The sequence below is a fragment of the Aythya marila genome (genome assembly GCF_965140915.1).
Source record: "Aythya marila genome assembly, chromosome: 11".
NCBI lineage: Eukaryota > Metazoa > Chordata > Aves > Anseriformes > Anatidae > Aythya > Aythya marila.
The window spans coordinates 1,546,503-1,566,831 of record NC_139052.1 but is presented as its reverse complement, the minus strand read 5'-3'; the positions used below and the strand labels follow the sequence as shown (position 1 = coordinate 1,566,831).

The following is a 20,329-nucleotide window of genomic DNA, read 5'->3' as shown; positions in this document are numbered from 1 at the left end:
TACTTCTGTATTTTTGCTTGACATTTTGCGGGTAACAGTTGATCTGCTTCCAGGATGCTGTTGGAACTGATCAAATACTTCTGAAGATTTTTCTTTACTGTGACTTCTACCATCCCCACCAGTGCCTCCCTCCTGGTGGTTGAATGAAAGTATCTAAGTAGCTATTGCTAATAATTTATCAACTGTGTCTTCAAATGAGGGAAAACTAAATTTTCCAACAGAAGTGTTCAGACAAAGCTGTGTTTGTATTGTGTTTTATCTTCTTTCCTTACTCTATTGGACTGCAGTTCATATAAGGGTGGTAATTGCATTACTCTACACCTGGAGCTGAAGAACTCTGTTACCTATTTAAGAAGTGCTCACATTTTTTTTTTGAAGTTCTAGAAGTACTTTAACACACAAAAAAAGTTGTGATTACTCTGATAGTGGTTGATAATGCTAGTGACTATTATTTATGGCTGGACTGAAATTGTTAGGGATGCAAATCTGATATTTCCTTTGATTGCTTCCTAGTGATCGTTTTTTAGCAGTTTGAGTATCTGTCATGGGACTCTTCCATAAAGGTGATTCTCATTATTTCTGTAGCTATTAACAGAAGTTAAAATTATAAGAGGAGAATTAGACCTTCTCAGAGAACTGTGTTTGTATCAAACTTGAGTTTCTACCTCTGGTGGTATGTATGTCACTGATGCATTCTGTCACACTGATTCATTTGTCATAGCTGATGCTTCCCTTTCAGCTGGTGTAAGTTGGACTAATGTAAATTCCCAGGCAATTCAAAAAAAACCTTGGGCTGAAAAAACTCAGACGTTTTCTAGAGGTGGAAGACAAGCTGAGCAAAGAAATAGTTCACAGGTATGTTGTTAATGGTTCTAAACTGAAGAATTTTTTTGTTATGTTTCATGTAACACATGAAAATAAGGAATTTGAAATGGAGTAGGTATTATCTGTTGAATAGCTTTTGCATTAAAAAAAAAATAAACTGCTTATTAAATCTAATTACATACAACTTGTTACTTCTTAGTTTGTATTTAACGGACATGGATGTATTATGTGTGTGCGCACACCTTGAAAAATCAAAATTGCAGAATGCTGACCATACTTGTTATTTTTTTTAGTCTGGTTTCAGGTGCAGAGGCCACAGCACATCTTCAGAAAGAAGGCAGAATTTGCAAAAACGACATGAAAAGCCTCTGACTCCAAGTCAGTCGAGTAGAACAGAACAGAGTCCTGAACCTCTGTATTTTGAGGTAATGTTGTTTGAAAACTGTTTATGCATTAGTGAAATAATTGTGGAATAAGTGATTTTTATGAACAGGGAGAAGGTGAAAAACTTTTGTTTTCCTGCAGATAAAAAATACCGTTCTCTGATATTTTTTTATTTTCTTAATATAGTTGAATTTCTTTAATTTAAGTGTTAGTAAATTCTTTTTTTCTTTTTTTAAACAGGTTATGCAGATACAGATACACTATTTTAACTTTTTTTTTCCTGTCACTTTCTGTTTGTGCCACTATTAAGCTCTTCTAGTTTGTGGAACTTTAGGATTAAATCCATCCTTGTACTTCCAGCTGTTTTAGTTAATGCTTTTCATGTGAATTCTGGTTCTGTGCTCTTCATTCTTAATTTTTTCTACTGTTTAGGATGAGGATGAATTCCCAGAGCTAAATAGTGACAATAGTAGCAGCAAAAGTAGTAACATCCAACAAAAGATTTCACCCAAAGTAGTAAGTAACTCTTTTGTTTTGCAAAATATATTTAAATTAAGGGAAGTTATTTTGAGATAACATAAATTTGTCTTTTTATGAAGTCATATCACAATATTTATGATATGGACGTTATGATGTTCTTAGGGTATTTGCATTACTGGTTTTAGATGTTAAAGAAATGCCAATTAAATGGTGCAGAGAAGCCATTTTAAAAAGACTGCTGTTGGCTTCTAATGAGTCTGTTAATGGGAGAGACTGTAAGAGATACGAACACTTCTTCATTTCATGAATAGTTTCTTATGAATTTTGTGCTTTTTGAAGTTGCATGCTGAATTTTGGATGAACAGTAGATACAGACGGATTTCTGATATTAAAACTTATTCGGAGCTTTATCTATCTGTCTTCGGGCTAATAGATCACATCCTGGTTATTCTTTCTGACTCACAAGGACTTGCATTCAGACTGAAGCTTTGATGCAGAATTGTTAAATCTGCAAATGCATAGTTAGTAGTTTCAATTCTCCAAAATAACTACAGTTGTCCTAATTTATCCTGAAAGGACAATAAGCTAAGCATATCTGCATCTAGACTCTAGAAATAAGTGTTGTGAAGATGTTCTTTTATGTGATTTACGTAAATGTTTTGTTGTAGAATCATACATGTAAACTATTTAATCTATTGGGCTGATCTCCATGAAAATCAAGTCCTACATGAAATCTTCTGAGAGGAAAAAAATTTCCCTTATTTAGCAATCAGACTGGAAAACCCTCTGACATAATTGGAGACAAATAGAATAATGTTTTTCTTACAAAAATGAAATACACAGAACTTTTTCTATGAGTTTACTGGGTCATGTAGTTGGGTTTAATTATTGGGTTATCATACTGCGGACCAAAGCAATGGTTCGTTTGGCCTCATCGGCATCATGCTTCCCGTGGTCTCAAGAGAAAGGTCTTTAATGGTGTCTTTTGCGCTGTTTAAAATCCTAGTTGGATGACTTACCAGAGAATTCTCCAATCAATATAGTCCAAACTCCAATTCCCATTACAACTTCCGTACCAAAGCGTGCAAAAAGTCAGAAGAAGAAGGCCTTGGCAGCAGCGCTTGCAACAGCTCAAGAGTATTCAGAGATAAGCATGGAACAGAAAAAACTTCAGGTGTGCCCCTACCCCCACCCATCAGAGATTGGTAAAGTAGAATATCTTATAGTAGCTATTCCTTTCTATTCTGTAAAAGCAAGAATCTCTTTCAAAGACAGTTCTGCAAGCACTATTTCTCTGTATTTATCCGTATGTGACGTTCATCTTATAGGAGGCTTTATCAAAAGCAGCTGGAAAGAAGAGTAAGACCCCTGTTCAGTTAGATTTGGGGGACATGTTAGCAGCTCTTGAAAAGCAGCAGCAAGCAATGAAAGCTCGTCAGATCACCAACACCAGGCCTCTTTCATACACAGGTACTTCTCATCTTGACTATCACAAAATGTATTTTGTGACAATATAAGTGTGAAATGTCATTGTTCTGAGCATCTTAAGCGTGCTTTTTCCTTTTTCTTATTTCGGAATATAAACATAACAAAAACCTAGGAAGATCTACTTGATGCATTTATTTCTCCAAAAATTCACTTGTGCTAACTTCCTTTGAGCTGCAGTATATAATAGTGGAAGTCCATATTAGAATTGAAGATAAACACTTAGTAAAATGCAGCATTTGTCTTAAGAGTGATTCAGTGTTGAATGTGTGAAAATAAGTGTATTATTACAGAATATTACCTAATTCTCCTTGAAAGCAGCTTAGAAAAGATACCTGTGACTATGATACAGAGGGATACCTCTCCAGGATATTCTTCAAACCTCTACTGATTGTAGTTCAGTGCCTCCTGACCCAAGGTTTTCTCAAACCAAATTTGCTTCCGAAGCTATCTGTCACTTCTGTTGCATGCTTTTACTGTCCATAAAGTCCAACAGTAGTGAGTTCTGACTAGTCTCACTAATGTTCTCACTAGTGTTCTAGTCTCTTTATTTAGTGTGTGGAAGCTGGTCTTTCTGATCATCCTTATTGCCCTCTCTGTATCTGTTTGTAGTTCTACAGTATCTACTTGGAAATGCAGGAGGTCACATGTACACAAAATATTAAGTTATAGTTCTATCACAAATGTATGCACCAGCTTAATTACACTTATTCCTTATTTCTTTATCAACACCTAATGCTAAACTAATTTTTTTATGTTTGCTGCTGAGTACAGAACGGATACTTTCATAGTTATCTATCATAACTCCCTGAATCTCATTCCTGAGCAGTAGTAAGTAGCCTAGAGTCCATTGTTATGCACATAGTTACCATGTTTACTTCATTTACCTGCTTTGAGTTTCATCTGTGTTCAAACATTAATTAAAGTTGGCAAGGTTATATCAAACAAAGCTCAGCAAAGTACAGTTGGCATTTTCATTTCAGACTATTTATTTTATTCTGTTTCTCACAGAAGATACTTAACTACATGCTGTACTCTCATCTGTTCTCTCCTTCGACTAACCAAGTCTTTTTCGGGGGGAAAAAAGGATAAATATTTGCATTGTATCTTACTATTATGATCTTACTAATAATGTTATGTGTAGTCATTTGAGAGATCCATTTTAAGTGTTGTAAAGTAATTATTTTCCTGGAATCTGTAGCTTCCTAAAGCATGAGGCTAAACTGAAGAAAGCTTAAAACCATCTGGAATTGACAATATCTGATGATGTAATTTTCCTGTCATTATGAACTGCTTTTTTTTCCAAGGAAGGAAAATGCACTTTGAGAACTCACCAGTGGAAATTCTGAAAGTAATGTTGAAATAAAGCTGACATGTCTTTTAGTGAAACTATTATCTTTCTTGTATTTAGTTGGCAGTGCTGCTCCCTTTCATACCAAAGAATCTGCCAGCAGAAAATCTTTAACAAAGGGACAGCCATCTATGGGTTGCCTTAATCCTTTGGATTCAACTGCTCCAAAAGTGAAAAGAGGAAAAGAAAGAGAGATTTCAAAACTGAAACGCCCTACTGCACTTAAAAAGGTAAATGCGTCAACTGTAGGTTGTTCTGATCTGCACTCATACTTCAAAAATAAAAATTTTCTTACCATATACTCATGGTCACTATTCCTTGAGGAAGGACTCATGAGCTTCTACCTCTAGTTCTTATTATGCTGATGTCCTGTCCTTTTGATACAGACATGTAACATGCATAACTTTTCTACTTCTGTAACTAGTTGGGAGTGTATAAATTTATCTTAATAGGAGTTTTGAGGATATTTTAACTATAAGTACTAGAATATATGGAGAAGTTTGTGTATTTCTTTCCATGTTGCTGAATCCTAGTTTGTAATGCAAAGTAGTATGCTAGATTGCCGTACCTTTTTTTAGAAATGGTTGTATAACTTGAAGCAAACACATAGGTTTTGAGTGAATTTAGAACTAATTGTTTGTATATGTATATATATGTGTATATATGAAATAGGTATGTACACAGATAATACAATATGTTCTGAAATCAGAAGGTAAAACACAGAAAAGCTAGCCCTAAAAAAAAAAAAAAGAGACAGTGGGTAAGCATTAAAGAAGTGGTAGCTACTGGTGCTAATGCACCACAGATCTTAATCAAGATTTGCCTACCTGATGAGATGGGCAGTTGGAATCTGGTAAAGCTGTGTACGTGCAAAGGTTGACTGAGGCTAAGTTGCCTTTTTTCTCTCACTGGTAACTTCCCTCCCCCCCTCCTCCCCCCCCAACTTATCTGTGATTTACATGAGATAGGAATCCACAGCTTCCTGTGGAAAAAAGGACACCTCTCTTAAGGTCTTTATCATTTATACTAATGGCAGTACACCCACAGGTGCTTCTTTGTGCTTTTTCAATGCAAAAGAAATGGTTTTATTTGTGTTTCATATGTTGTCTTCATGAAGACAACTAATATTCTTGCATAAGAATCTTTTTGCAGAAATGGAAACGAGGAATTCTTAATGAGTAAGTATTGTGTACCAGAAAGAAACTGTAAAAGTGCTTAATATTTAAAACTGTTGGAAGTACTGTTGATGTGGAAGTACAGGAGTGTGGAATATACCATCTGTAAAATGCTAGAATGAAGTACTGTTTGTGGTCAGTGAGGAAACATAGATGACTTCAGCTTTCTTTATACCACTATGAGTAGGAAGGTTTTTAATTAGTTGATTTTGTTTTGTTTAAAAACAAACAGGATACCTTTACAGAAAAAGGCTCATTTGATTAATGTTAATAGCTGCTGGTTTTGTTCCTAGATTATTTTGAAAGAAAGAGAAGAGAAGAAAGGCCGTTTGTCAGTAGACCACAGTCTTTTGGGATCTGATGAACAGAAAGAGGTTCATATAAGTTTGACTACCGATCAGTCTCAGGATTTGGCCTCTCAAGAAGGTCAGTCTCTCTCTTCTTTTCCCCTTGCCCACTGTACCCCAGTTCTACTAACCTACTTATTTCGTCTCTCTTTCATGCAATACAGTCTACTGGTGTTACCTTGCAATTTTTCTTAACATCATGAAATACTAGAAAATAGAATCCTTTTTTTAAAATGACTTGTCTGTCCCTCATTTGTGGAAGCCTCAGTGCAGTATGTGTTCTAGGTTGATAATCTCCATATAGCCTTTTAATAAATTTCTCTTGAGCGGTTACTTGAAATCTCTCAGCGTTGATAACTTTTTGTCCATTTATCAAAATAAATAAATAAAACTTTTTTTTCAGCTATGCCACATTGGTCACAGTGTGTGTTAATTTTTGCAAACTGAAACTTTTCTACAAAAGTTAAACTGTCAAAGGGGGTTTCCAGTTTGCTGAACACTTTGTTAATAAGCTGTAGTGTCTGGATTGTCAGTTTGCAGCAAACAGCCATGAGCAACTGGGAAGTTCCAAAGAATTTTCCATGTTCTTGATTGAGGGAGGGAGGGGAGCAGGTTGTCTAACAAGTGTTCAGATGTCCTGCTTCAGAACTTTTCTTCTGCTCGATCTTCCTGACTTCACCTGATTAAAGATAAGTGTGAAAATCTTAAATACTCTATGAATAAAGTAGATAAACATCATATAGTAAAGAGTTATTGAAAGAAGTTTTAGCATTTAGGTAGGTTTTCTATTTTGTTGTATTCCTTAAACTTGGCATTAGATGTTTGATTATGAATGCTCAAATATTGCTTGGTTACCTGACCCATGCAAAGCATCTGCGATGTGCTTATTTTGCTTTCTGCCTCTGAATTACCCATCCAGAGAAGAATACTGTTTAGTGTTTTTCAAATGTAATTTGGCATAAGTGAGAGAGCTGCATAGGAATTGCAGTTTTCTTTCTTCTATGTGAAAATGTCCTTGTACTTTATAATGTTTCAAAACTGTCTTTCAGAAACTGGATTAAGTATGCCTAGTGATGCTTCACTTTCACCAGCAAGTCAGAATTCTCCCTACTGTATGACCCCGGTGTCACAAGGTTCACCTGCTAGTTCTGGAATAGGTAGTCCAATGGCATCTTCTGCAATAACCAAAATTCACAGCAAGAGATTCAGAGAGTAAGAGTCTTGCATTGTTAATTTAAATTCAAGTTCTGCACTTCAGTCCCCCAAATTTTTTAAGCATGGATAGGTTTAATAGTTTTAGGAGTTGAATAAGCATAAACTAGCCTTTTGTCAATACAAGTATGTGTAAGTATTTTCTTATTACTTATTGTCCTACAGATTGATGGCTACATACATATATATCAGGTGTGTGCACACACGGGTGTATATATATTGTGTATGTATATGCACACTTTAGATTTTCTTCATTTGCTGCAATGCAAGTAAGCTAGTTTAAAATATTCTGTAGAAGATTTTTATTTAAAGGAGTACAGTCTACTTTGTGGATGGGAAAGAGGTGGAATACGTAAGAATGCTGAAAGTAGTGTAGTATTTACTCTTAGTACATTAATATTCTTTATTTTTAAGAGTATCAAATTAAGGAAAAGAACGGTTTATTTCGGCACTTAGTGGGGTATTTCTGTGCATTTCTTAATACTCCATTTTTCTGACTTTGTGAGGTAACAGATATTACTGGAAATGTCAAAATTTTTTTTAAACTTTGCTTATATAGTCTGATTTCTAACTCCTTTTTAACCACTTCAAATAACTTTAATTCCATAAAACTTATGATAAAAAATAACATCTTTTTGGTTAAAGAGAGGCTCAGTGGAAACAGTTGAGTATGTGCTATGCTAATACTTGTTTCTTTGAATTTACAACAGGTACTGTAACCAAGTTCTGAGTAAAGAAATAGATGAATGTGTGACTCTGTTATTGCAAGAGCTTGTCAGCTTTCAAGAACGGATTTATCAAAAAGATCCCATGAGAGCTAAAGCAAGAAGAAGACTGGTTATGGGACTGCGTGAAGTTACTAAGCATATGAAGCTAAACAAGATCAAGTGTGTAATTATATCTCCCAACTGCGAAAAAATCCAGTCAAAAGGTATAATTAATAAAAAGCAAGTGATGGGCTTAATTTCATTCATTTCTTTTTGTGTGTGTATGACTGCGTAGCACTGAATAGCAAGGCTAACAGCATTTTTATGCAGGATGTAACACTTCATGGATCCATTGTACAATTGTCAGTCTCTACTTATTTCATTCTTTTCATCTTCCATTCTGGAAGAAGCTAGTTCATGAGGAACAAATAGCTGAACAATAACAGATAATAATATAGAATATAAAAATAAAAATATAAAAATATAAATATAATATAAAGAATAATAGATACTGTAGACTTCGATTTTATTACATTATGTCTGTAATATACCTGAAGTCCTAAGTTCTGGGTGCTCTTAAGGAGGATTCCTCATGTGGAAATGTCAGTTAGCCAAACAACACATTTTGCCTCTGCCAGAAATGCAGAGAGACTCTTCCTGAGATATTGAAAGAGTAAAGATCTATTCAATGGAAGAACAAAAGAGTGGGGGAAAAAAAGCGTTTGCAAGACTAACAGAGAATATATACTAAGAGAATATAGAATATCACTGAACAGAAGTGCCTTGATATATACTCATGTGCTATACTCATAATTTATAGTCCGTTATCCTGTGATACATAGTAGCTGGTGATTTGTGTGTATTGAGATTTTGCTGACTAGTTACAATTAAAGTTGGGGTAAAGCTGGGGTACAGAATGTCTCGCCATATTATGGCTTTGACTAGATATCCATTAAAAATTTAATGTCTTCAAGGTGGATTGGATGAAGCTCTGTATAACGTAATAGCCATGGCACGGGAACAGGAAATTCCTTTTGTCTTTGCTCTTGGACGTAAAGCTCTCGGCCGTTGTGTGAACAAGCTGGTTCCTGTTAGTGTAGTGGGTATCTTCAACTACTCAGGTGCTGAGGTGAGTAATTCACTTAATGTATGACTGGAGTAAACAATGTATGTTCCTTGTAGTTAAGAGTTACTTTGACATGGAGAGCAGCGCATCAAGCTACTACCCATTTGATAATGGCCCAGCCCTGATCCCTGATCTATTCTTTGAAATTCAGTATTTTTTATGTAATTGTGAGGCTTATGCATTGAAATGTTGGTCGTGACATTTCTATTGCTTTCATAGACTTGAAAAGCCATCTGAAATTTTCTAGTAGGCTTAAAATTGTAAGGAAAACAATGTGTTTTAAAGTAAGCACATTTTAGAGTTGTATATATGTAGAGTGGCATTTATTTACATGTAATACAGAGCAGAGTTAGTTTTTGGTTGAAGTAAAGGTATTTGGTGTTAGTAGGCTTAAGATTCATTACGTGGTATACCATTGATTAAAAGAAGTAATTTAAAGTGAAAATTATCAATAAGAACTACTGATTATTTAAAACAAAATAAATCTGTATTCATACTTAGGATCTATTTAATAAGCTGGTATCGCTGACTGAAGAGGCCCGAAAAGCATACAGAGATATGGTTGCTGCAATGGAACAGGAACAGGCAGAAGAAGCTTTGAAGAATGTCAAGAAGGCACCCCATCACATGGGTCATTCTCGTAATCCCTCTGCAGCAAGTGCTATCTCGTTCTGTAGTGTTATTTCTGAACCCATATCTGAAGTGAATGAGAAAGAATATGGTAAGTGTTTAAAAAATTAATTTTATAATCAGAAGCTGGAGCTTTCCAAATGCTACTTATTGAAAAATGCAGCTAAAAATATAACACTTCATTAGTCTTCTACAGCTTTTGGGAGTAATACAAAATTGGCTAGTTTTATAAGTAATTTTTCCTGAACTATACAGAAAACCATAATTTGGAGTTCTACACTTCGTAAGTGTTACAGTTAGCTTACTTGCATTAGTGGAGGTGGATTTTCCAGATTTATTGAACTAACACAGAAATGTATGGTAACAAGACTCTTCAAACACAGAATTGATTGTGATTGAGGCTGAAAATGACAGGTTATGAACTAAATTATTGAGAAGAGAGGATGTATAGCTTAACTTCTGAAATATGAGATAATGAATGAATATATTGTGAGCAATAGACAGATTTATTTAACATAGGCACAGTTGACGGGGAGAAAATGGAGAATGTTTATTTGAAGTCAGAAACTTCTTTATTAGTATCCTTTTTGGTTTGCAAGAAACTGTCTTGTTTTAATTCTTTTGTGGTGTCTTAAGATTACTTCACTTAAGTGTTTTCTGAGAAATCATTAAACAGATGACTTAAGATTGTGGCAGTCTGTTTTTAATTCATACTTGAGCTTAAAATATTTTGTCTTACCTCTTTGATTATACTCAGTTATATTTAGTGCTTCCACAGTGTACACAGAAAGCTAAGTGCATGAACTTTCAACTTAATAATGTGTCTTAAAATCTATTAACAAAATAGCTTTTCTTTTTCTCTCTCTCCCTTCCTCTTCTTCCCCCATTATCTAGTTCAAATTGTTATAGCAAGTGTAATATTAAAGTGATTACCTTCAACTTCTGTTTAAATAATTGAGGGATGTTGAGGAGAAATATTTTTATACAGAAAGAACTAATCTGTTTCCTACCTAAATCTCTTTTGAAACTTGTAGAAACAAACTGGAGAAATATGGTAGAAACATCGGATGGGTTAGAAACCTCTGAAAATGAGAGAGAATCCTCATCCAAGGCTGCAGTACCAGAAAAAGCAGGTAATGGTCAAACTGAAAAATGTACCCTTAATAAACAACCACCACTGGCTACATCCAGCACTACCTCAGCAACAAATCACGGAAAATCCATACCAGGTGAGAAGGAGGAGGTGAAACCAGATGACAATCTGGAACAGGCCTCACAGCAGAGTACAGAGACAGGATCACTAGATGGCAGCTGCCAAGATCTTTTGAATTCCTCTATGACCAGTACCACTAGTACTCTTGTGCCAGGAATGCTAGAAGAGGAGGATGAGGAAGATGAGGAAGATGATGAGGATTATGCCCATGAACCGATTTCTGTTGAGGTTCAGCTTAATAGCAGAATTGAATCCTGGGTTTCAGAGACCCAGAGAACTATGGAGACCCTTCAGCTTGGGAAGACCCTTAGTGGTGCCGAAGAAGACAATGCAGAACAAAGTGAGGAGGAAGAAATAGAGATTTCTGAGCAGGTTGATCCAGTCGTTGATGGTGAGGAATGGACAAATGACAAGCATGCAAGTAACACTCAACATAAGCCCACTATCTGCACTTCTTTGAATAAAGATCACACAGATTCCATCTACATGCCATAGAAATCAGCAGGAACTCAGGAACTTTTTAGAAATTATATTAAAACTAACTGTTGTAAAAGTTGCAGCCATTATTTCATATGCTTCATCTCAATGTTTTGCACTGTTAAACATTTAATGTGTATTTAATTTACAATATTTTTGTAGCTGTCCATTACTTGGTTGATTTAAAAACTAGCTTAGCTTTTAATCAGTATCTATTTCCCAAAATAGAAACTCTGTGGAAAATCTGTCAGTGAGTATTCATTAAATCTTTTGCAAAAGGAAACACTTTATAACTGACCAGTTTTAAGCAAAATTATTTTATGATGTGACCACTTAGCTGATTTTCAAACAGATAAGATACATTTTAAGACTGACAAGTTACCAGCGCTTCACATTGGTGTTATGCCAGGCATGTCAGTGTATTTGGCTGTGATTAGTCTAGTTCTGTCTAGAAATAGAAGTAAGGTTTTGGTTATCTTCATTAAAAAAGAAAAAGCTGGAAAACCTTGTTTGCAGTCTTCATGAAGAGTAAATAGAGAAATCTGTATGTGGTTCTTACGCTAAGATAGATGCAGCTTTTTAAAGCCGCTGATAGTTGAGATGGTTGCAGTTGTTACAATAAGCTATACCAACTTTTTATTCCAGAAACTTTAAACTACAGGGGTATAATGTATTTATTATTGTTATTAGTCTGTTTACAGAGTGGAAATATTACATAAAAGCAGGAAAAGAAAACAAATTCCCCATGCTCTCCACAGTTGCTGCCTGCCAAACCACACTAAGTGAATCATTAACCATAATCCCTACCCAGGGCTTTTAGCAAACTGATGACTTCTTTTTTCTCCTGTTGCTTACCTCAGGAATGCTGTTTTTTGCATATTGTAATTTATAACATTGCAAAAAGGAAGAGTAATTATTTAACAGCAAGTGCAAGTGACACAGTGGCTCAATTTCTTGGTAAGTTCATCGGCATGCTTTGGTCCTGGTCACTTTCTTGTTGAGTTCAGGATGGATCTTAACAATTTGTATTCAAAATGTGACCTCTTTTTGTCTGTTCTCAGTTGTAGCAGCCTTAGGAGTTGACCTCTAGAGTAGAAAAGGAAGTAGTTTGCCCAGGAAAGGTAGAAGTGCCCTGTAATTTGGGGAGGTATTGCAGTGGTCCTGAGGTAAAAGGAATGACCCCCACGCCCTTGAAACATACATGTTGCTACAGAACCATTCCTTAATTTTATTTTGAATATGAAGTGAAATCTGTTAACTGATGGTTAATTGATTTCAGATTGAAGATTGAGTGTATGTTTAAACCTTGCATGCAAGGAATCTGTTTTCCATCCTTGTCTTATATTGATGAGAGATATACTGAAACTGCCAGCAGCAGGAGCTTCACTACAAGAGTAGCCAAAGAGTAACACACAAATACACTTTTATAGCAAACATATGTTTGTTTTAATTCCACTTCATTTCTCTTGATCACTTGTATCAAAATATTAAATTCATTTGGGTTGGCTGAAAGAAAAACACAAGAAATTGATAGCTTAGTTAGATATGTAGTCCACACTTATTAACATGGGACCAGCGCTTATAGTATTAGCAATGCTGGCATTTTAGGTTGCACTGGGGAAATAAGACTCCAGGTTTAGAAATCATCTAGCCCTGGGTTTTTTGGATGCTAATGAGAATAATAGAAACTGTGTGTGTTATGTAAATAGTGTTTTGATAGATACAGGCATAGCAAGGGTTATGTAGATAAACAGTGTAGAGAGCTGCTAGGACAACTGGCTGTCCTGTCACATTCTTACTTACTTAATGTACTCTTCCTAGATATTAGAACAGGCGTTTTGTAGGAAAATAAAGACTAAGGATTGATGCCTCCTGAATGTTAAACCTTTTACTGTATAGATATGGCAGACTTCTACTGTCTGTGTGTTTGGAAACAGTTTTTGCTTTAGGAAATGATAGGTGTTTGAACTACTGACAAGCAAAACTTGCCCTTGGATGTGTAAGCATGTCTCAACATTCACTGAGATCAGTGTATACACTGAGGGCAAAACTTTACCAGAACATTAAAAAAAAAAAAGTTTGTAACTTTTCCATTTGCTTTTTCAGTGCCAGTGATTCAAATAACTTTTGATCTTGAAGTATTAGCATCAGGCGCATCTTTTTGTATGTCTTTTCTGAACTTGGACTGTCATTTTAAGGTTTTTTGACATTTATTAAAAAAAAAAAAAAAAACAAAAAAAAACAACTTGTAATATTCAGCCCATTACTTAACTGCCTGCAATTTTGCTACAGGTTTAATAGAGTTCTTGAAGATGATACAGCACTTCTAATGTCTCTGTTTGCCAGCAAATGAGGAACTAATCTCTTTTTTTAAAAATGTGGCAGATCACCCTTAGAGGAGCAAACTGAAAATGAGTTACGGAAACTGTTTTTAGTGCTTCCTTTTTTGATAAGCTGGGAATGAGCAATAACTGTGAGAATGAAATTGCAATTCCCATTTGCATCTAAATTTAGATGCAAATCTAAAGATCCATTTGCATCTAAATTTAGGGAAGTTCCTTACCACTTAAAGCACTTGAGAAGAGTATCTCACTGTGGTAATTTTGAATTTTAATATCACCTGAATTAAAAAAAACAAACAAACAAACAAACATACAAATGTTTTACAATACCATGTGGTTTTGTTTTGTTGTTTTTTTTTTTTTTTTTTTTAGCTGAATTTCTATTTCAGTATAAAAGTATGCAGTTTGTTATACAGGTTGTTATGGTTCCCAAGAAAAGATGTTTCTGTAGTTATAGGTGTATAGATATTTTTGTTGTGCAAATGATTATTCAGAAAATGAATCTACTTTTCTTAAGACATTCTTTGTAGAAATGATTTCACCACTTAATTTATCTGGTAAAATCAAAAATAATGTATCTGTGGTAGGGATCTTTAAAGCTGATAGAGGTGGCTATGTATACAACCTATTTATATAAATACTTTAAGTATCTCTGTAAAAATAATAAAATATGGATTGCAAATATGTAAAAGGGAAGAATTCTGAAGAACTTTGTCCTTAGTTGGACCAAGTAAAAATGACTAAGGTTAAGGACCTGATCCTGCTAACACATGCTTGACAGCATTACTTCCACTGGCCAAGGACAGTGGCCTATTTTTCTGCCTCAGTTGTGTGCAGATATTTGCAAGATTGGAGCTAAACAGTGACTGAGGGTGTTGACCTGTGTTTTAAAAATTCATTATAGAAAACATTCAATGATGCACTTGTTGGTATTCTTATGGTAAAGATAAGAGGTGTCTTTATACTCATTGGGGTGGGTGGGAGCTTACACAGTGTGATTCTGTCCAGTTCTTTAACAGAAGCTTAAATTTTAATAATGTTACTTTAAATACGTATGTAAAAAGTATTACTGTTTGGAAAGCTGCTGTTTGCTGAAACTGTCATTAAGTATTTTCTGTGAAGTTGTGCCAATTAATGAAACTATTGAGTTCAATGTTAGCCATTTAAAAAGTAGACATGGCGACTTGTTTGTGAAACAAAAACCAGCAGAAGCAAGCCATAGAAACAAACAACATGGGTTTCCAACCCACCCTGCCTCAAGTAAGGAAACATAAGAGTGTCTAACCAAAAACTTCCACTCCAGTGAATGGTAACACTGAAAGTAGAAACCCAGTTGGCACAGCCCACCTTCTAAATGTTCATCAATAGTTCGTGTATTTTACTTTTAAATAGATTCTAATTAGGAAAGCTGTTTAATCTTTAACGTCTTAAAATTTATGGTAATACTTAGGTTAAAGCAGTAGAAAAACTATTAAGAAATACGATATGAAGGGTTTTGTTCCATTTCTTTTTTGCTGTATGAAGGATGATTGTTCTGTCTACCGTACTTTTTGGAGTAATAACAGCTTTTTTGCACTATGTAAATACTAGTGGGGGATTCTTCCATAACTAATAAAAACAATTGTAGAAATGTATGGTGTTATTAGTGATGTGTTTGTTCCTCGCTGCTGCATCCTGAGTTTGGGTTGCCAAAGGTGGCCTGGGCAGGACAGGAGAGGGCAGAACGCTACCTGTGAGTCCCTGCTGGGTCAGGGCAGCGCCCTGTGCCCTGGTCTCACACTATTAGCTTCGAGCCTGGGCAGTCGCCTTGATGGAGCAGTCCCTGGCAGAGGGGCTGGGGATCAGCTGGGGATTTTGGCAGCAGGGAGTCCAGTTCCTTGTTACTCATGCACCACCCTGTACCATAACCATAAAACCACGTGAGAGAGAGAAATGCTACCATTGTACAGGCATCCTGGGATTGAAGTAGGTCCAGCATATCGTGTTGGAAGTAACTATCTAAGAGCAGAAGAGTGAGAATAACCACAGGTACCTCCAAAAGAGTGGATTTCGTGCATACTGCTAATGTATGAGAGTTGAAGTCAACCTCCTGCTGTTGCTATAATTGGGTGATAAATTTACTTTGGCAAACAGCAGCAGGGCATTGGGAGCATCTTGCCCCCAGTTCCCCAGTGACTCACTAGAGCTGCTCACGCTTCTGCGTCTCTAGTAACAGTGTCATTAACTGGTTTTGCAACTCCTACGGGTGAGAATATTTGGAGCAACTCAAAAAGGATGCAGCTTCATCCTGTAATTTCGAGTTTTCTATTTCTGTGCCTTAGCTTTGTGTTTGAATTCTGCTATTGGAGTTGTCTCCATAGAAAATGCTTTTGTGATCTGCCTTAGGCAGCGCAGCAGGTGAGATTACCTCAAAATCACTATTCATGCCTGAGTTTTGCACACACCTCAACCTGATGCAAATCCTGGAAAGTACAAAAAGAATCAGGTGGCACTGTGTAATGTGCTATGAAGGTAACAATTAATTACCCTAAAGCCTTAGGAATTTTTTCTCTCCATCCCCATTTCTCTACCATAGAAAAAGCATTGCACAATTTGTAGCCCTCCTGAGGAAGTTTCCCAGCTTCTGTTGAGAAGTTCCAATAATGGAACCATAGATGGCAACTACGTTTTGCACTGCTACACAGTGTCATGTGCAAGATTGTTTTCCCGCTCTGCTGCACTGAAGTTCATGGGAGCAAGCACTAGTGCTGCCCACGCATGCAGAGCGACCTGAACTCAGACACCAGGTTTAATGCTGGGAGCTGAAGACTCTGCATCAGAAAAGACCCCAGACACTCAAATTGCACTCAGTGCCACAAAGACTGCTCTTCAGATTTGCTTTCAGATTTTTAGAATCACCGTGAAGAAAGGTACTTTTTTAAGAGATGTTTGTTTGGATGGCCAAGAAGGCCAACAGCATCCTAGCTTGTATAAGAAGCAGTGTGGCCAGCAGGGCTAGGGAAGTGATCGTCCCCCTGTACTCGGCTCTGGTGAGGCCACACCTTGAGTACTGTGTTCAGTTTTGGGCCCCTCACTACAAGAAGGACATCGAGGTGCTTAAGCGAGTCCAGAGAAGGGCGATGAGGCTGGTGAGGGGCCTGGAGAACAAGTCCTACGAGGAGCGGCTGAGGGAGCTGAGCTTGTTCAGCCTGGGGAAAAGGAGGCTCAGGGGCGACCTTATCGCTCTCTACAGGTACCTTAAAGGAGGCTGTAGTGAGGTGGGGGTTGGTCTGTTCTCCCACGTGCCTGGTGACAGGACGAGGGGGAATGGGCTTAAGTTGAGCCAGGGGAGGTTGAGGTTGGATGTTAGGAAGAACTTCTTTACCGAAAGGGTTGTTAGACATTGGAACGGGCTGCCCAGGGAAGTGGTGGAGTCACCATCCCTGGAGGTCTTTAAAAGATGTTTAGATGTAGAGCTTAGGGATATGGTTTATTGGGGACTTTTAGTGTCAGGTCAGAGGTTGGACTCGATGATCTTGAGGTCTCTTCCAACCTAGAAATTCTGTGATTCTGTGGATTTTTGCTTTTGGTTGGGATTTTTTTGGTAGTATTGGACAAAGGTAATACTGCAACTGAAGACTGTACCTTCCCAGGTGTTTTATGACTAAGCAAACAGTACAAAGTCAGGTAAACCTGAGCAGGAATGTGCCTTCTGGCAACAGCAACAGGACCCTGGTGTGCTCATAGCTGGTTCCTTGCAGTTTTCCGCTGAGGTTTGGTGAGCGCTGGCTGAGAGGCGGATGTGTGTGGGTGTCCATCTGGGCGCTCTCTGAAATGCTCAGCTATCTGTCATGTCCTTTTTTATCCAAGGATAGTGCTTAAATGAGTAATGAGGAATTTAGTAATCATGTAACACTGATAACAGACTTGCTCTTATATAAAGACAAACAGGAGCAGGGGGGCTGGAGCAAGCTGCATTTCCTGCAGTTATCAGTGTCGCAGCTCTGTTTGCTCGGCTTCCCCTGGAGGCTGCAGTGACACCATGCGTGCAGGCAGTTTGTATTTATAGGGAGAGCTAACATGCATCCATGCTAAATTTAAACCAACTTTGTGTTTTTGTGTGTTGTGTGCCTATGTAGCAGGCTATGCATTTCTTGCAAAGGCATAAAGCAGTGCTAAATATAGGCATTCTAAACTGGTGGGGGGTTTGTACATTTAAAAATAAAAAACAGAAAAAGAAAACACCTGCAGTAAAAGTTCTGTTGGGTGGCATCTTACATGGAAAAAAAAAATAGACAAAAGGCATTTAAAGCACGGAGATTCTTATAATGCATTTTAAGCGAGGGAAGTACACATCTTCAGATGGTGGTAGAGGAACAGAGCAAATTGGCAGGAAAAAAAGCAATAAGAAATGTCCCCGAGTCATAGCTTCCTTTCAGATTTGCTATGACAACGTAACGCCAAATTACAGATAACCAACCGCTAAAGGTGGAGGTGGGAGATAGTGTGGGTACGATCTTGGTGGTTCCTTGGGTAGCCTCTGCATGCTGAGGAGCTACTGGGAGAGGTTCAAATTGTTGCTGGAGTTATTCTCTCCAAACATGTGCTTGTGAATTGCCCTACAAAAATCCACTTCCAAGCTGCAATGCAGGAAGGAATGTTCCCTACACACTATCACAGGGATACCACCTGCCCAATGCTGCTAAAGCACGATTATTTCCAACTTCCTTGCGAGCTGACTGCAGTTTTGTGGTGCTGCTGCTGAAACTTGGTTCACATGCAGGGTGGTTGTGCAGAGCTGGAGCTTTAGGCTATTTTGGGATCAGCCAAGATTTGTCTTTGCATCCCTCCTGCTGCAGGACTGTATTGGCAGCCAGAGACAGGCAGGCGATGCCGCATCTGCTTTGCTGCCAGCACTTTGTGGGACAACAGCCATCAGAGGCTGTTTTAATCTGGAGTTGTTTGCCTGATGGGCTTCTGGTGACTTCCCATGGGCTTGTCCTTGCAAGCAGTGCTGGGCAGGCCAGCAAGTGCCACGGGACACACCTTGGGGCTCCTTGGCTGTATCTCCCCTTTCAGAAAGCTTGGGCACTGTGCCTGCCCTTTGGGTACGCTGGGTTCCCGGTGGCTCGTAGCAGCTCTGCCCGTAACTCAGATCCCTTTGGTGCAGCTCCCTTGTAGGGCCTTGCAGAGGCTGGCATCACCCCATCGCAGAAGGGATGGTTGTGCCACAGGGACCACCTGGTTTGGAGCAAGGCAGTGTTGCTGCAACTGGTTACACTGGGCTAGGTAATGCAGTGTGGTGCTCTAGAAGAAGGGCAACTTGTCTTTAACTTCCCCAGGAGGTATTTCCTGGGGCAGACCCTCCAGAGCTGGAGCAGGAGAACAGTGACAGCCTCATCACTGGCTCCCCTCCTGCACAGTGGGACATGTTGGCAACCCTACCTCTGCCCTCTGCCAACCCATCCTGCTCTCAGCTCCCTGTCTTCAACCCACACCCCTCCTTTGACCCTTCTGAAATGAGGGAAGTGGCCTGCAGCTGGCAAAGGTGCCTGGGCTTGGCCTTTGACACCACCACCAAGGTGCCTGTAGAAGATAAAGCAGTGGGAATGACCCAGTAGGTGGGAAAATCCACTTCTCTCGACTGAAGGGGCGCAGTGACTCTCACTCATGCAAAGTGAGCTCCAGGGCTTCCCAAAGCTCCCTGCACCCAGGCTGCTGGTCTGGGGGCTTTCCTGCCACCCCACAGCACTTGGCTGCTTTCTGCCTGCAGCAGCCAGGCATGTCAAGGAGTAAGCGAGCAGGTGAGCTCAGTGCACCTCAGCACCAATTAACGCTGCTGCTGCTATTTATACAGGGGAAAAAAACATCCACCATATACTCTGTGTTCTGACAGAAACGCAGAGCTCTGGTGGGCAGGCTGCCAGGTGCAAAAAGCACGTAGCAGCTTTGTGCTGGCTCCTGTGAGCACTGTTTGCTCCGTGCTGTCTCGCCGCTGCCTCTGCAGCTGTTGCGGAGGGATGCTGGAGGTGCCTGGCATCAGCTGCCTGCTCCCTCCCCTAAATGCTGCTGCCCCTCACTGTGGTGGCACCTGCCAAAGTGCCTGGTCCCTGCAGTAACACGTGACAGGGGCTGCTCACAGTTTTTTTCTTGTAGGGTATTTGGGGGCTCAGGGCTGTAGCCACTCTAACCAAGGGAGGTCTGGGTTCCTAACTGTGTGCCAGGAGGCAGTTCCCATAGCCTGAGAAAACACACAGGCTTCAGCCTCTTGGAAGTATACACATTGCACATCAACACCCTTGCAAAGGGGCAAAATGCTGCTTCCTCGTGCTTTCCTGGCAGCATGGGGCTGGGCAGCAAGCTGGGCCAGCACCTGAAGCTCCCAGACATTGGGTCAACCAGGAACTGAAGCCATGAGCAAGGAACACAGGCTCCTTGTGGGCTTCATGCAAGGCTATAGGCTCAGTTTCACCAGTGCTTAAAGGAGCTTTGTTCTCTGTGCTGGTTAGAGGCCAATTTCCCAGTATCTTAAACAGAAATCTTGTTTTTAGCCTCAAGAAAAAGCTTTTTAATTTACAAAGGCATGGCATTTTTCT

General features: G+C 38.6%; 1 protein-coding gene across 4 annotated transcripts in view; it reads left to right on the top strand.

Annotated features, from left to right (window-relative positions):
• Window positions 1-15,388, top strand: part of SECISBP2L (SECIS binding protein 2 like) — a 29,331-nt gene extending 13,943 nt beyond the window's left edge. For 3 of the 4 annotated variants that reach the window (XM_082769509.1, XM_082769511.1, XM_082769512.1), the window contains 12 exons: window positions 722-855; window positions 1,119-1,250; window positions 1,642-1,725; window positions 2,696-2,863; window positions 3,018-3,159; window positions 4,586-4,755; window positions 5,994-6,126; window positions 7,097-7,259; window positions 7,970-8,190; window positions 8,941-9,095; window positions 9,594-9,813; window positions 10,757-15,388. In XM_082769509.1, coding sequence (XP_082625635.1) covers window positions 722-855; window positions 1,119-1,250; window positions 1,642-1,725; window positions 2,696-2,863; window positions 3,018-3,159; window positions 4,586-4,755; window positions 5,994-6,126; window positions 7,097-7,259; window positions 7,970-8,190; window positions 8,941-9,095; window positions 9,594-9,813; window positions 10,757-11,430 — 2,396 coding nt within the window. In that variant the 3' untranslated portion in view covers window positions 11,431-15,388. The remainder of the gene's footprint in view (window positions 1-721; window positions 856-1,118; window positions 1,251-1,641; window positions 1,726-2,695; window positions 2,864-3,017; window positions 3,160-4,585; window positions 4,756-5,993; window positions 6,127-7,096; window positions 7,260-7,969; window positions 8,191-8,940; window positions 9,096-9,593; window positions 9,814-10,756) is intronic. The other variant, XM_082769510.1, reaches the window with a different exon arrangement.
• The last annotated feature ends 4,941 nt before the right edge of the window (window positions 15,389-20,329 follow it).